Genomic DNA, 18,025 nt, shown 5'->3' on the forward strand with positions numbered 1-18,025 from the left:
AGTGACAAATGATACATTTCGTGTTGAGGTTTATCATAGATGCAAGGGATTCACTGCATCACTCCAAAGTATGAGAAGTGTTGCTGAATACCATGTAGACCAACCAAAAGAGAGGGAAATCCCCTAGCACTGCCTGAGACATGCTGCCTGCACACAGCAGTACGCTCCTTCACTCAAGACTTTGGATAATTATTGTGTGGCAACATGCAACTTCATTTCTCATACAGGTTTGTGGTCCCACTGTTAATTTACTCCAGGTGTAAATGAGCCCTGAGAAAGTTCCCAGCATGAAGGGGAAGAGACACTGCCTCTGGTACCCTTCATTGCAGAGGCATAAAAAAAAGAGTTCCCTTGCATTCGTTGCTTAGCAACAAATGACAATCAGGAACTGAAATAGAAATGCCTTCTTATTGACATCACACTACGTCCAAGCTTCACAGATCCCTTGGGACCTAGCTAGCATACATTCATGGACTGAAAGTGGTTGAAGCAAATAATTTCAAACAAATATGACCAGCAGAACTCTTTTTTATATTTCTAGTTGTTTCTTCATTCGATAACAACCACATTTCGAGCATCTACGGAAAGAAAGAAAAAGAAAGGATAGCGATATGACATTTTCTCTTTGCACTTCTTTCATTGGTCTCTCCGTTTGTTTGTATTTTAGAGTGTATGTCTGTGTGTATGTGTGTCGGTAGAAGGGCGTGGCAGCTATTTGGAGTGGAGCAAAAAGCACATCCTCAAGGACAAGTGCATGACCAGCCTTTGAGGGCGGTGTTACGAGCCCACATACCACTGCAGTAGCACAGCTATGAGGATCGCTATGACAAAGATGCAGAACATGATGATACCGGCGAGCTGACTGTCCCCCCATGACTTCTTCTCCGTGTCCATCACCCCCTCGCCGTCCACCTCCGTCAGCGGCGCCTCTTCCTCTTCGTCCGGCGAGCTCGTCGTCCACGTGGTCCACGAGCTGTAGATGCCCTGGAGCTCGGGTGAGCCGTCGCTGGGCACGCGGATGGCCTGCACGCGGAAGCGGTGCTCCGTGTTCAGCTCAAGGTGGTCCACTTTGTAGCAGGTCTCGGAGCCCCGGTAGATCTAGGATGAAAGCGCATCATGCAGGGTTGTCATTCTCGTTTCTCAATTTATTGACAGTAACTCAGTATGAAAGGTAATCGTGTTTCTAACAAGGAAAAAATAAATTAAATAATAAGGACATCTTGATAATCTTCTATAGCTCAGTAATGCCGTGACCCTGCATTACGGGAAGTGCACAATTCAACATCAAAAGTGTGACCTCACTTGACCTCCGCGTGTTGCGCATGGGTGTGTAAGATCACCTCATTCAATTGTAAGTAATGTATGGCCAGCTTATGGACCTGAATGCTAGTGATGAAATGTTAATGTTTAAATACATTGTATATGTGATAGGGAGGATTTGAGACTCTGGACCTACCACTTTGGTATCCCCATCCCGGACTCGCTGGTACTGGCACTGGTAGATCATGAGATCATCCTGCTGGTGCAGTGTGGCCTCAGACCATGATATTTGGCAAGAATCTTCGGACTCGGCTGGCTCCACCAATGGACCTGTGGTTGGTTGTACGTATTTGAGGCACAGAAAAAGGTATGAATATGTAATGGTGCTGAAGATTTGACGCAGGACTGCCAACACTCATAAAAAAACAACACAAAACAAAACAAAAACAATCAGGAAGGTTCTAAAAAAAATCAGGGAGAATCTTGTGTGTTACATGCATCTCATTGGGCATAAAGGATTCCAAAATCAGGGATTCTTCCACAGTTTGGTCAGGAGGAGAAGTGATAGCTAATTTTTCAGGGTGCCTCCTCCAAACTTACGGAGACTTGGCAAATCTGATGTGATGTGATGTGATGTGCAGTGGGGATGGTCAAGTCATTTGCTTACCCTCCTACACAAAAAAACTGATTCTACATGTACATCCAATGCTTGTCTGTGATACTGATCCTCGGTCATCTTGTTAGATAGAGAACCAGTCACATAAAAGATTTGAGTCATGATAAAGGTACTAATTCACCCAGTCTCTGGTGGCTGGTGTAATTCTCACTACCAATCGGATGATTTCTGCAAATTTCTTACCTCAGTCCATAAACATGAAACTGGGAAAGCATAAAGGTCATAGTGAAGAATGATCTAAGGGTATATTCAAGATCGGCTCCCACATTCTACATTTCTAGCACCAGTCGTACTTTGAAAAAATTCCCCAAAAGTCAGCATTCTAGGAGTGTCGGTATACACAATACAAGTATGTTATCCTCCAAATCTCACAGCTTAAGACCTCTCTCTCTCTCTCTTGCTCTCTGTCTGTGTCAGTCTGTCTCTTTTAATTGACATGAATAGACATAGACTTGGAAAGAAAGATCAGCTCTGTCCAAACTTGTCAATTCGAAGTACGTTTCATACCTTTGAGAGTGACGGGAGGGGCTTTGGTTGTGACAAAGACAAACTCCTCAGAGTAGGGACCCGTGCCCGCCTCGTTGCTGGCAAGTATTCGAAACTTGTATGCCGTGCTTTCGCTCAGCCGCGTCACTTTGTGACTCACGTTGATGCCGGAGTAGACCACGACAAACCTGAAAACCACGGAAACACAGGTCTAATGTCAGCATCCTCAATGGCTAGCTTGATTCAACATCATCTACAGTCAACTCCATGTTAGTCTATGGTGCATACTATATACGCCAAATATTTTGCGAGGTTTATGTTTTGCGAATTTCACAAATTGGATGCTATTCGCGAATTCAAAAACACGCACAAATATCAACTCTGATCCTGACATGAATGTGACAAGCACGCAGACATTTCTCCATTCCATACTGTGCTCTACATATCGCAAATTTAACCACTCGCGAAATTGTCAGGAAGTCCTGATTCACGAAAAATTGTAGACTTATGTCAAATAAGTGGCTAAAAGGCGATGAAAATTAATGTCCCAATTTAAATTCATGGCCTAGTATGTTATTCCCATGTACCATAGTTATGGGTAAAGTCGGCCTAGTGGGTAAACTCGGCCACTTGTAATGAGGGCGCTAGTGGCCGAGTTTACCCGCAAGGCCGACTTTGCCCATAAATACGGTATTTGCAGAACACAAATATCACCGAAGTTAATGTGTTTTGATCAGTCCCATCAAGATTGACTTACGTAGAGTTGACTGAAAAGCTGACATGACTTTTTTTCCAATGTGGTACTGGATGTACACTGCCTACTGATTTGAAAGCCTTAAACAAAGACTACTTAAAGAATTTACCAAAATGGAAAAAGTGCCTCAGAAGTATATTTTTGTCAAGCAGCAGCACACAGTAATCGGTGATTTCAAATATAAGTTGAAAATGCTGAGGCATCAAATTACTAAGAAAGTTGTACACCTGTGATGGACTGACTTAGGATGTTTAGACCGGGATGAAGAAAAAAATCAAGAAACTTTGGCTGCTTACCGCCCTCGCTTGTCTTCCATCTCCAAGGTGAAGTTGAGTGACTTGGTATCACCCACTGCTCGATTGAGGTCCCCCCACTTCAGCTTGAGGGACTGGTGGCTGTAGAGGGCACACTCTAGGCGGGGCGGCGAGGGTGGGAGGGCCCTGGTAATTGCCTTCAGAACAGCACTGTACGGTCCCTCACCGATGCTGTTAAGTGCCTGCACTCGTATTCTGAGGAAGAAGGCAAGAGTCCAACCAGTGAGGATTAGTTGTTATCAATGGAACACTCAAAGAAATAATAGATACAGCCATGTATACATTTTCTATGAAACTAATACAGAAGGCATAGGAAATCACAATGAGAATGCTGCTGATGCCACTAATGGTGATGATGATATGGCTACTACATTTGTACTTCTACTATTGCTGCTGCTTCTTCTAGTTTTACAGAGACACCAAAAGCAATACCAGAAAGCCTCATGACTACAATCTATTCTCCTTTGTTTCCTACCGTTCTACAAGAGTCTGAAAAAAAAAATGTGTGTTATCTAGGGAGGGGAAGTCTGCAGCAGGTCCTGAAATAAATACGAGTGTGTGTGGGGTCTGGGGAGCGGGCAAGACATTCTAATGCATCAAGCCATGGGATAATTTTTGCTACATTATCATCTTGTCTTATATGAACTGGTAAATCAAACTTTTGCTACATATCTTTATGAGGACAGTGATTTAGATGGATCTGGTTAGGGATTTATAAAAATTACCAATCTTAAGGTGAAACAAGAACGTTCGTCTTTTGCCATGTGTTATCACTTCAAAAATCAGTTATAAAAATTCCGCAATAATATGAGGACTTTGAAAATTCAGCTACGGAAACAAATCATCATCTACAGGTTTTGTATAAACATAAGGTGTAAATGAATGAAATTTCTTTACTCTATCTTACAAAACACTCAGAAGGAGCAATGAAAATTAAAACACAAAGAGAGGAAGCATCAAACTAGACAGGTGGCTTCCAGGACCTGATGTAAAAGAATACAAGAATGCTATTAGAATCGAGTCAGGCAGGGGAAATGCGTACTTATATCTGGTGTCCGGCTCGAGCTGGTCTACACAGTACTGGGTGACGTTGCCCTCCACAAAGACGGGCTGGCCCTCTCCGATGTCCAGGTTGTAGGCGATGATCTCCGAGCCGCAGTCCTCGGGCTCCGCCCACTGGATCAGCAGCGAGTCCGACGTGGAGGAGACGACGCGCAGCGAGGGCACGGCCTCCGGCGACGACGGCAGCGTCTGGCACGTGGCCACCACACTGAAGGGCCCGTGGCCTGCGGAGTTCAGGGCCTGGACCCGAAGGTAGTAGTAAGTCGCTGGCTGAAGGGCCCGGATTTCACATGTCGTGGCAGAGCCACTGTACGCCTGGTGGTTTGAGACAAGAGATTGGTGGACAAAGACAAAGCAGAAATTTAGAGCTCACAAAGTTACATACAAATTTAAAAAACAAAATCAAAAGATATAATTCACAGTGATTGAAATAGTATGAGTATCTCACTCACAGCCTTCTGCACATTCTTTCTTTTTTCTTTTCCAATATTAACTGTCAAATTTGTGCTTGCTGACATGATCAAGAATGTTCCGGAAACAGTTAGTCTGACTAAGTTCTTCAAAATTTTCCTTTTCCAAAAAGAAAACAAACCACCCACCCACCCACACATACTTTATATAAAGCATTATATGCAACAGTAACTTAGAATAAGCTTTAAAAAAAAAAAATCATGTTCAAAACGTAATTCAAAGATTGGTTCATTGTTTGTTCACTCTTTAATCAAACAGCACACACATGAAAAAAAAAAAAAAAAAAGCAGGAAAAAATGTAGAGTCAGCCAAACTCACTAATGAGAAAGTGCCGTTTTCCGACGCCTTCTCCACCCGATATTCGGTGATGTCTGCACCGTTGCAGCAGGGCTTCTGCCAGCTTAGTGTGACCACAGACGTTGTGACGCACGTTGCTGACAGGTCCGTGGGAGCGTCAGGTGGTCCTGCCCCCGTGCTGACTCGGAGTGGTTCAGAGTAGGGACCATACTGTCCAAAAGAGAGAGAGAGAGAGAGTTGTGTAATGTATCAACCTTCAAAATAATGATGATGATGATCATCGACGACGACGACGACGACGACGACAACAACAACAACAACAACAACAACAACATCTTTCTTACCCAGGGTAGCCTCTTCAGTGTTGCCACTGTTCTACCAGAGGTCCCTGCTATTATTGCAGATATAAGAGCTCAATGTACAATATTTACTTGCAACTGAAATAAATTCTTCATTAAGTCAAACTTTTGACTTAAAGGGACTGTACAGTACTGGTTGAGGTGGGGGTTCATGTTTTGAACATTCTTAAGTGAGATAATGAGAAACCTCTTATGAAATATGAAAGAGCATGTAATTTTAAGAAGGATTCAATGTTTATTTGATGAAAATTGGTTTTCAGATGGTTGAGATATCCAAAAAAGTGATAATACTAAAAGGTGACAGGCCACAACTTTATTAGGATCTCTTTGTTTCACCTTGTTTTTGGATATCTCGGCCATTTCAAAACCGATTTTCATCAAATAAACTTTTGATACCCCTTAGAATTGCATGCTCTTTGACATCTCATAGAGTGGTTTCTGAATATCTCGCAAAACATTAAAAGCTAAATCCTCACCTCGACCAGAACTGTACACACCCTTGAAACATTTTGCAAGTTTCTTGCACTGAGTTGTGCAGTTGACATTGTCTGAACATCAGAAAAAATATAAATTTAAAGAAAACAGCATTTCTGTAAGCAGCATGTTCAAGTTTTGGAATTAAAAGGGAAAATAGCTTATTTCTGATTTCTTGTCATACTCAGTGGCACATGATTTCTGCTATTGAAGAAGAACAGTCATCATGTACACTCAATTTCTGAAAAAATTTCAAATTTACACGCACAAACACTGGTAATATGTTTACACAAGCACACCTTCCATCACAAAGTTTATTAGATCAAACTCAGCTGACATTGAGCTGTTAGGTAGTAACAATATCAAATTTGAAAAAAAAAAAAAAAAAAAAAAAAAAAAAAAAAAAAAACTTGATACACGAAGATCCTAGGTTGACTCACTTTTCAGCCCAATTCAGTATAAAGACATTGCTTTGTTGTGCATCTCTATGATTATGACATTGCCTAACCCTGTGTGTATGCCTATGGCAAGTAAAAATATATCTTCTTCTTTTTTTGTTCAGGAGCAAGGCAACTAAATGATGAGTGACATTGTGACTATAACTCCCTATCTTCCTCCTAGTTAACTTCATATTTAAGACATTATTCTCTTACAGCCAGTCCCTAAAGTTGAATGACTCAAGAAAATATCTTGGAAATATAAAGTGCAGTGCTGCCATGTGTTCTGGACAGGACTTGTGGCTATACTTGTGTGTGCTCGAGCCAGGCAAGGGAATACAGTATGTTGTTTGAGATGAAATGGTAAATGTTTGTGAAAATATGCCAGCTGGAATTCTTTGCGGGTAGTCCCAGCAACGTCCCAGCAAAATTCCCCACGGATCGAGAGGTTGCTGTGAGGTAGGAAGTTTCAATAAATAAAGTCAGCGAGTGCATGGGGGACACCATCGCACCGATGCCAAGACAGGAACAAACAACTCTCCTTCGTTACAATAACACCCCGCTGGGTTTATCTTATGTCAGGCCAGTTCACCCCAACCAACCCCTCCCTTCCCCTCAACTCCTCTGAACAATGAAATGTTGGCACATTAGCCTCAATCTGTCCCACTTTGATCATAAAATCAGCTGACTGGAAACATGCAAAAACAGGAGGGGAAAAAGAGAGGAAAAATTCCTTTCAAAATTTCACTATCAGTTCTTTTCCTTTGTCATTATTTCACTTCTGTTACAGCAAGGTAGAAAAAGTTTTCTAAAATCCAAATGACATCTGAATTAGACTCTAGAGAGGGTAGGTACAATTGTAGGTATAGCCAAGGCGATGGAAATCTTTATAGAGAAGAAATAATAGTGAATGTTGTGGCTTTCTCATCATAATCACAATATACTAAATGGATACATATTCAATGAAATAACTCCACCCCCACACTCCACAGTTGGCAAGCTGCCATCCCTTGCTACAATTTTACAAATTAAGACACAAACACTTTTTTTCAGGCACAAATATGCCAGCATAAGGGGAGGTGCCCCACCCTGCTCCCAATGGAAAAGAAAAAAAAAGAATACTGCTGCTTGATTCTTACATCCCTCTCTTTGCCTTTTATCAAAGAACCTGCAAGAATTTGCCATCCAAATGATCTGACTCGTTGTGGAAACCCAACATCCCTCCTTGATTTTCTGTTGTTGTTTAAATCCATGAAATGATTCACCCTGCTCTGAGCAACGAATGGCAGTTAATGGCTTCTATTGGCAATGCTTCTGACAGAAAAACAACGTCTGTTGTCATGGTGATCCCCTTACCTAAAGAGCTGCTTGAAATACTAATACGTTGATTCCTTGGTGACCTGTATATTACAAAAGTCTTGTGGTTGCATCATTTTGTCAAAACAAGGCCAGGACTTTGCCACTGGGGTCTTGGCATGCAGCGAGATTCTTCTGGCTTGTTCCAACTTTTTTCTTTCTTCATGTCTTGCAATTACCTCCCACTAACTGGAATTTAGAATGCATGAATTTTCTTGCTGTATTCTCATCTGTCAGAAGCAAGAACATACTACACCCTCTAGTCTTGTAATACTAGCATGTTTGCAATCGCCGGATGGTATAACTATTTGTAGAAAAAAAATGAAGAAAATGGCAAATTTGTTTGGTCTTTTGGTTCAATAGTCTGACACTATACGGCATGACGGAAAAATGTATCTTTGTGAATAAGTTATCAATATTTGGTCGTTATTTACATGACCATCTCTTGAGTCAGTATATCTGAACGCACATTCGGTTGTGTCGCTGTACCATTTTTCTGTGTGACACAGTAACCATGGAATTGACAGAGAAGTAACAGTGACATCAAATCGTAAGAGCTGACGGTCTGATGACACCCACTTCCACGCCATATGTTATGATGTCAAAATACTTTCATTTTTTTTTTCTTTTGGTCAGAATCCAACAACAAATAATCATGTATTCAAACATGGCATGAGTGAAAATGGAGAAATGGGGTCTGAAAGGTGACAACTAGTAGCAGGAGAAGGGAAATCCCCCTTTGAGTGACGGGAAATATGCGTGACCTCCAGACATCATTAGCCCACGCTGGGGGCCCTCCACCTCGCATTCCAACTGCTCTTTACACAGACAGACATACATACATACAAGGGACACGGCAAACAGACGCGTCAAGTCCAATCACTCTTACCATTTTGTCCGTGAGGAAATGTAAACATGGTGCCTGGAGGGCATTCACTCTGAGCATTGTTTCTAACATTCTTCAAGTTGTACAGGAGGCAGTACGCTACAAGGCGGCCTTAGCTATCAAGTCTGCATTAACATGACTATACTTATCGTTCCACACATCGGGGACGATTCAACAGAACTACCCAATTATGATCAAGGCAACGTGCTCAAACTTAGAAGATGAATGTTTCAGGTGTGCATGTCTTTCAACTCCAATACCGGAAATTATCACAGAACACAACTTAATTCTTGCTGCAGTGTTCTGAGTTATGGAGGGCTGTGCGTGATCTGTGTATATTTTGACTGAAGAGGCAAAGGGGTATCTTCTGCATACACTCTTGAAATTATGCTTATTCTCACATTAATCTTTTTTACTTCAAAAAAATTGCAACATAATGATAACAGTCATTTACTAACTCCATTAACTAACTTCATTTTCAATCTGCATTGCAAAATTGTGATACATGTGAGTAGTTGTTACTGGTGTTGATGTACCTTGATTTTTTTTTTTCTTTCCACCCAGTCTAGAAATAGAGTATTTAAAAAGACAGAGGATGTGGGGCAAAATTAGGGAGGGGGGAATTGTCCTTACCCCTACTCTGTTGCTTGACCGTAGCCGGAAGTCATATACCCTTCCCGGCAGCAGTCCCCCGACTGGACACTCGGTGATCTCGGCCGATGCCCGATGGACCTCTGTGGGCATGCTGTCAGCTGCAGTCATTTCAATGGAAAACTCAGTGATGGGAGCGCCACCATTGTAGTCTGGCATACCTGGGCCGGTGGAAAAAAGAAGGCAGAGAAAAACTTCACTTGACGGGAAATTTTAAAGCGGAAGTTCCCCCAACGACGAATGTGTATAGATGGATTTATTACAACGATATATAAGAAAAATACAGATATTAAACAAATCTAATTCTCAACACATTCCCTTGAGTTGTAAGGGAGATATGTTGAGGCAAGAAATCCCCATGCCTTCCAGAAGAACCATCATGTCATCTGGTCTGTTGATGTCCTTAGAAAAATGAATTTTTGTCCAATTCCTTTCTACTTCCTTTGTATCTTTCTGCTCCTGTGACATCACAAATTGTTGCAAAGTTCTCATCAGAGGGTGACACATGGCATGAACTTACAGTTTTTGTATTACAGATTTTTAAACCAGTTTCCTTGTTTTCCCAAACTTTCGATGAAGGGTTCACTAGTCATTCTGCAGTCACTGAGTCCCAAATTATGTATGAGGAAACTTTCCCTTTAAATGCTATGGGAGAGGGGTGGTGTTTAGGGGTGGGTACTAATTCAGAAAGTAGAGGAAGGTGTTATATACTGTTGAGCAGCAGCAGCAACTACTCACAGAGAGACACGACCAGTTGGTAAAACCAAGCAATAAAGGGCAGCAACAGGTGACTCAGAAAATATCACAGAACTTTTCAAGTGATGGCTCTTCTTCTCCCAAATGGGGGAAAGGGGGGGGGGGGGGGGGGGGGGAGGCTGTAGGGCAAAATGTCACTAATTACATCATAAGGACTTCATGACATAAAAAGCTTTTTTTTTTTTTTCCTCCTGTAAGTATGAACATGGGTAGTTCAATCTAGCACATTCAGCTAAATGAAATTTCTGCTCTTAAGTCTGAGAATACCAGCACTGCATGATTTTTACTCACGAAAATCAACGAAAAGGCAACGCTCAAGAAAAAAGGACAATCAATTAAAAAAACTGCTTGTTAATTACCAGTGTCCTCCCCCCCCCCCCCCCCCCCCCCCCCCCCCAGAACTGCACAACAGCTTGTGATGTCACAGTAGTGAGAAAATACAGAGAGAGAGAAAAAAAAAGAATTTCACTAAAATTTGATTTTGGTAGGATATCCAAAGGGCACTTAACCCAGTTTCTCCAAAACAAGTCAATGCTGAATGTTCTGGAGAGCTAAAAAACATGACAGCCAATGCACTACGAGCATGTCAAATGAGATAGTCTTCCCTATGACATGCCGTGGTGGCTTCATTTTGGGGGTAAGACAGCTAGGATTTGGACTGGACACAACTTAACTGATTTTTAATCCTTAAAAATAATTTTCACCAAAATTTGAGATACGAGGTCTCGTCACCCCAGCGATGATATATGTTCAGGAAACTTCTTCTTGTAACGTGATGTCAGTGCGTACTCACCCCATCTGAGATTCACTGATGTTGCCTTGGGTCTACCGTGGACCCTCGGCGGGTGGCTCTGGCCAGGAACTATGGGAAGCGTTGTTATGCTCAGGACATCAGAACTCTGAAGAGGGTAGACATGGTTGTGAGAAGAGGGGGTCAAAGCGACATCACCTTCATTCAATCTCACATTGCTTTAATTCATACAGAAGTCCTTCTCCACAATTTTTCTCAAGACAGCCTACCATATTTCAGGAGTTAAGTTCTTTGATTCCCTTTGGTTTGTTTTGTTTTGTTTTGTTTTTTGGCTGTTCTGGTAAATGGCCAACTAAAACACACTGCATAGTAAACCTAAGCATGCAATAAACAAATTCTGGAAGTGAAAGAAGTGAATGGAACCAATGGATCAGATTTGAAATGGTAGAATAAAAACTTCCCTCTCATTTTAGCTCTATTTTCATCATTTAACATTTGTGTATTTAGGTTGCTGAAAATCAGAAGCTCTAAAAATTCCTAAATTTATGCCTGATTCATAAATTGGGAACATATTATTAGGTGACCATGTTAAGCAATTTTTCAAATCCATTTTTCTGGTTTTGTGCACATTCAGAGTTGCCAATTTTATGAAATCACGACAATTTCTGCGACAGAACTACCTGTTGACCTGATGGATCAATATAGAGACACATGAAGGAGTATCTTACCGGACTTGTGCCACCTTTACTTGAGCATGCGACTCGGAGATAGTACGTGCAGCCGGGCTTGAGGTTGTCAAACTGGTGTTCCCTCTCCAAGCCCCGGTATATCGGCGTAAATGGACCGTCTGATTTTGGGTGAAGAGACAGCATTGGGAGGTAGATATTGTACAGAAGTCAGGGGTCAGAGGTCAGAAGTCAAAGATAAAAGGTCTCTCAGAACACATACCACAAAACAGAAGAGGGAACACATGTTAAAGTTCATCAACTCTTCACTACTGTCCACACCCAAATAATGGCCTCTTGTTACAATGCTACTTTATGATTGATCGAACACTGTAAGGGTATATCTCGCCGAATGTCTGTGAATGTAACAAATCTTAAGTTTCGTCAGGGTGCATAAACAGTTGAAAACAGTTTTCATAGTCGCAAACACTTTTTCTTGTCGCAACTTGTAAAAAAAAATTTTGAACATGTTCAAAATTTCTTTGCAACAAGAATTTTTTTTTTTTTTTTTGCGACAATGAAAGCTGTTGGTGAATTTGATTGCAACTGTTTACGAACCCTGCCGAATCCTAAAATTCGCTAAAATTTGCTACATTTGAAAACATTTGCTGCTAAGCGAGATGTATACCCCTGTATTGTCAAGGAGATATGGATATGGACATTCAAGCGTCAAGTCTTGGCAGAAAATCTTGTAAAGTTTAAATATCCTACAGGCAAGATGCTACATCCACATGTCCAATGTCATAGAGAAGTTTTGATACTGATGGGTGAAGGACAGTTTGTATTTGATATAAATATGTATATTGAGTCTTGATATGACATCTCTAGTTTCATAAAGAAATACTTTGATGAGATTGGGAATGGGAGATCTGTATTTTCTAAATTCTGGGAGATACTCACTTCTAACTTCAGCTTTTTCTAGTAGATACGACGTGATTTCTGAGCCTCCGCAATCCCTGGGTGGATCTGTGGGCAAAGATGAGAGGTAAGAAAACCCATGAAAGCAAATTCAAAACAACTGCAGAGAAATAAGAACAGGAAAATCTGTGTGTACAGAGGAATACAGCACCTAGTGGGAATGTATCATCCACAATATTTGGCTGATGGGATGACCCTAGAAATTATTTATAGGCCATAGACTTACAACAGAATCAGCAAAATCTCTGCCCACAAAAATGGTCCATGTCCAGAGATGATCATCTTTGTGGGATTTTATAGCTAGCAAAAGTGTAAGAGGTAGTATGCCTGAATGTTACGTGGCGTGCCTGAACAATGTCCCAAAATCTGAGAGGCACAGAATTTTGAGCCAAATTTGAACTCTGACCGAGCCCCTGAGCGCTGCATGGGATACTTGTTCAAGGCCCTGTATGACTGGTCAAACTAGACTACACTTTAACCCATCAAGGACGGACTGATTTTGCTATAACAGGCATTTCCCATAGACACCTGCCCGAGTATACTTGGGACTCCTCCTCAACGGCTTAACATGGAATGATGCCACTGGGACTAGTCACACCAGACTACACTCTAACGTGGAATTATGCCATTGGGACTGTGTACACAGCAGAACTACTGTTTAACCCTATTCTAACTGGGCTATTTGAGACCAAGTTTTTACTGGGGGGGGGGGGGGGGGTCAATTTGACCCCCCTTCAGATCTCGGCCGCCGATCGCCGCAAAATTTTGCCTGAACATAGAGCCGGATGTCAACTACAAGATTACATGGTCATACAATAGAAAAATTATGATTTCATATTTTTTAATAAATTAATTATGCAAATTAACGCATGAAATCATATTTTCACCTATAACTCCATCAAAAAGACTGAAGGATTATTAAATTTTTGTGTCAGAGTTCCTCAAGACACATCATACAATTTTCTAGTAAAAAAATAGCGCAATCAAAATCATTTTCTTTTGTTTTTTATTGTTTTGTTAATTTCTTATGTATTTTATTGTTTTTTCGATCTTTTGTTTTCTATTGTTTTTTTGCCAAAATTTGTTGGAGGCACTTTTTCAAGCTTATCTACATTAGAATTGATTTATTTCAATGGTTAAAAGTTGAAATAATCTAATTTATATCAATTAAACAGAAAAACACAGTTTGCATTGGATTTGCACACGAAATCATGAATTCGAGCATTTTTCGGGTTGACATGCATATGCAAAACATTGCATAACTTCAGAACGGTGTACCCGGACGTCGCAAATTTGGTCTCAAAATATGCGGGAGACTCGAATGAAAAAAATCATGAAACGACGCGGCAAAATCTTTGCGCGTTGCGGAATCATAGTGCGAAACGTCGAGGGGGGGGGGGTCAATTTGACCCCCCCCCCCCCCCAGTTAGAATAGGGTTAAAGGGACTGTACAGTACTGGTTGAGGTAAGGATTCATGTTTTCAACAATCCTAAGTGAGATAATGAAAAGCCTGTTATGAAATATGAAAGAGCATTGTAATCTTAAGAAGGATTCAACGTTTATTTGATGAAAATTGGTTTTCAAATGGCTGAGATATCCAAAAAAGTGCTAATAATAAAAGGCGACATGCCCCAACTTTATTAGTATCTCTTTGTTTCATCTTGTTTTTGGATATCTCAGCCATTTCAAAACCGATTTTCATCGAATAAACTTTTGATACCCCTTAGAACTGCATGCTCTTTGACATCTCATAGAGTGGTTTCTGAATATCTCACAAAACGTTAAAAGCTAAATCTTCACCTCGACCAGAACTGTACACACCCTTTAAGCAAAGCAACAATAAGACCCATTGTAGCTGTACCCTCTTGTTGGGCTGGCCAACATTCAGGATTTTTTACGTAAAGATATGGATGAATGAAATAATCTTTGAAAATTTATTTTTTTTCCATCCTAATCAATAGAAGGTTTTGTCCTTGAGGCTTGATTTACTGGCGATCTAACCCACTTTGGTTTGTGATCACATAATACACTTTAGGATGAACAACTGCAAGAGCAACGGTGCTCCATCTACTGATGGATGTGTTATCACTTCTGTATTACCCATTATGCTGCCCTCTATTGACTTTGGATATATATAATTTCAATACTGGACTACAAAACAGCTGGCTTTTTGTGAGGGGGAATGTTCATTATGAAGCATGCTTACCTTGATTTACCCTAAATTCGACGCAAGTCTCAGAAATAAATATATAACATGCTATGAGATCACGCTATACATTTTTCACTTGTAATTTCAGGCATCTCAATTACTGAAACAAATGTCACATACAAGTACTTAAATCTAGAGAAAAGTTAAGGGTACAGTTTATGCACCGATGAAGCAGCAATTTCCACCATGATCTTGGAATAGTACACAGCATTTGAATTTGAATGGCAAAAAATGTCTATATTTTGTGGGCGCATGCTCAGCATACATTGCCTCCACTTGTTCCAGTGGGCATATGGACAAGGATCTTACTGTTGGACAGACCACATTCCATTCATTCACTTGCCTCGACCAACTTTCAGTTGCCCTTAGCTAGCAGGCATAGAAATATGTATTACTACTGATTTTTAATGACATATGATCCTGAGACAATTGCTCCCATGAAATATGTGCACGCTACACCAAACATGAATTTTATACACACAAACATAACCCTAACCCTATTCCTAATCCTCATATCAAACTAAACGTAAAAACCTATGACAACCATAACCCTAAATCTAAGTCCTTGGAGAAAATAAACCAGAGCCGTTGTTGCAGGAGCAAATGCCATTACTACCACGCTGGTCACTGGTGACATAAAAACCATATGGTATAAGTGGTCAGTCAGTGGTCTGGTTTCATAAACTTCAAGCTGCGAGGTGACAGATAACCTATCAACTAACTTTCACTTGCCCTTAGGCAAGCAGGCATATATGTATTACTACCATGCTGGTCACTGGTCACATATGGACCAAGTGGTCAGTCAGTGGTCCAGTTTCATAGACTTTGAGCTGCGAGGCGACAGATAATCTTTCATGGTTCTATGTATATCAGGTTTGTGGTCACAAGTCATTTCTCTTAGTCCTGTGTATTGCCTTTCATGTTTGGCTTCACATCGAAGGTCTCAGATCGCAAGTCATTTGTCTTAGTCCTGTGTATTGCCCTTCATGTTTGGCTTTAAATCAAGAGAAGGTACTTGTAGCTACGTGTGCTGTCACATATTACACAATACTAATGACAGACAGTCAGACGGAGAGACAGACAAGGAAGATAGATGGAGAAAGAGATAAAGGAGAGAGAGATAGCGCGATGGATAGAAAGGAGATGGTGAGAGAAATACAATATGTAGACAGATAAGGAAAAAAAGAAAGAAATAGGAACAGAGGGAGGAAGTGGAGAGAGAAAAAGAGATTCCCCCCCCCCCAACATGCCTGTATCAGTTTAAAGGTATTGTTTACCATTGGGAGTAGTGATCTTTAAAAAAATGTTTGAGTAATCACATTTGATGCATATGTGTAAATCAGTTGTATCACAAAAATCCTACCATATAAATATTTGCAATTAAGCCTAAAATATAAGGAGATATCACTATATATTTTTCTCAATAAACCATAAATGTAGATGGTTTATTGCAGAAACAATCTTTATCATTCACATTTTGTATACTGAACAATACCTAACATTGATTATACTAAAACATTTTTACATTGATTGTTTCTATCCCTAACTTGCATTTTAGAACTTTTTTTGAAGCACTACAGCTGGGTTTATGTGTCATCTGCGAATGGTAAATAGTGCCTTTAAACTGTACAAATGAAATGCAGGTCACTGGCACAAAAGTAGCAAATTATCTTGGCACTGACAACCGAGGTTGGCTGCAGGAACCACAGTGGTCTGGGTGTTTAGTCAGATTTTTGGAAATGATAATTACCGCTCTGTCATCGCCGTTCGCAAACAAGGACTCCACAGAATATTTTTGCCTCATATGGTGTGTTTAGTATTTCTTACCTAATTATCATCGTCATCATAATCTTTTTACCAGGAATTCCCTAGTATTGACTGTGGTAGAAGTTTCTCTTCAAATGACAGCACAAGGCATACAGTGGGTTTTTCTTTTTTTTTCAATCATCAAAATATAATTCTGCCACAGTAATTGAATTATTTCCCACAGAATGGCCCTACAGAGGAGTGATAAGTCAAAACCCTTTGGATGATGTCCTCTAAAGGGAAACCTCAGGAACCATTTCTGGGGGTACGAGAGTTCGACTTAGCCACGCTCATCTCCTGAACAATTTTAAAAATGATGGCAGCAATGAATTTCCAACAGGAAACAGATTACGGAAAATCCAAACCCAGCTGGCTTTGCACATGCTACTGCTTACGTAATGTGGCGAGTTCTTGCTAGAACTCACAGTTCGAGGAGAATTGCACCAATTGAGAGAAATGTTTAATGTGAAAATAGTTGGGGGGGGGGGGATGGCAAGCTGAAACTAGAGGAAAACCAGACAAATATTTGTAAGTTGATTGATTTACTGTCCTTCATGCATCTAAAAAAAGCTGGCGAGGTCAAATGACTGTGTAATATAAACAGAGTACTTCAGTAACTCACACTTCTCTCCCCCCCCCCCTAAAAATATTAAATACATATTCTCAGCATGACTGAGTCTGAGACACAGGTACTATGAAACTAGAAATTTTAATGTACATTTTTAATATATTAATATATTTTAATGCACACAAAAATTCTTGTCTATAATGTAATGCAATGGATGTCAGTGGCAATTCGCAAAAAAATTTCATGCCGTGAATACTTCTTGCTTGATGTTAATACATTACAGCAGACATCATTACATTTTCACATTGACAATTGTGATATATTATGAAATACAATGACAAAAAACACACGAGTGACTGTCATTCTGACCTTCCAGTTTTCCTCAGGATTTCATGGACAAGTGACTTTAGAGTGTCATTTGTTTGTTTGTTTGTTTGTTTGTTTTTTGCCCAATGGTTTTCTGTGAAGTATATTACCAACGTGATAATTATACTATACTTCATTTTTCCATGACTGATTATGTGGTAGTCCATAATAAGCTAAACTAAATTCATACAACTCTGTGTGCCATTAAATCCTCAGAGACCATCAGATATTATCTGATATCACTGGAGCATATCTCTACTATATTACAGCCAGGCTCTTCCTATCCATCTCCATGTACATTTCAATGTGAAAGCAATGTCTGCTTTAAATTTCGCTCACAGAACAATTCTCCACAAAGATGAACTCTTAATTCATTGAGGATGGATTGATTTTGCTATTACACACATTTCCAATAGGCCCTTGCCCGAGTATACTCAGGACT

At 40.4% G+C, this 18,025-nt stretch overlaps 1 protein-coding gene across 1 annotated transcript in view; it reads right to left on the reverse strand.

The window, feature by feature from the left end:
• Positions 1–683: 683 nt before the first annotated feature.
• LOC140244397 (fibronectin type-III domain-containing protein 3A-like) overlaps positions 684–18,025 on the reverse strand; it is a 34,018-nt gene continuing 16,676 nt past the window's right edge. Inside the window, exons 7-16 of the mRNA XM_072324035.1 lie at positions 12,616–12,681; positions 11,719–11,837; positions 11,033–11,138; positions 9,466–9,644; positions 5,342–5,530; positions 4,533–4,867; positions 3,473–3,685; positions 2,444–2,610; positions 1,457–1,590; positions 684–1,098 (exon numbers count right to left, since the gene is read on the reverse strand). Of these exons, the coding sequence (XP_072180136.1) occupies positions 778–1,098; positions 1,457–1,590; positions 2,444–2,610; positions 3,473–3,685; positions 4,533–4,867; positions 5,342–5,530; positions 9,466–9,644; positions 11,033–11,138; positions 11,719–11,837; positions 12,616–12,681 (1,829 nt within the window). The 3' untranslated portion in view covers positions 684–777. The remainder of the gene's footprint in view (positions 1,099–1,456; positions 1,591–2,443; positions 2,611–3,472; positions 3,686–4,532; positions 4,868–5,341; positions 5,531–9,465; positions 9,645–11,032; positions 11,139–11,718; positions 11,838–12,615; positions 12,682–18,025) is intronic.

The sequence above is a fragment of the Diadema setosum genome, chromosome 21 (assembly GCF_964275005.1).
Source record: "Diadema setosum chromosome 21, eeDiaSeto1, whole genome shotgun sequence".
Taxonomy (NCBI): Eukaryota; Metazoa; Echinodermata; class Echinoidea; order Diadematoida; family Diadematidae; genus Diadema; species Diadema setosum.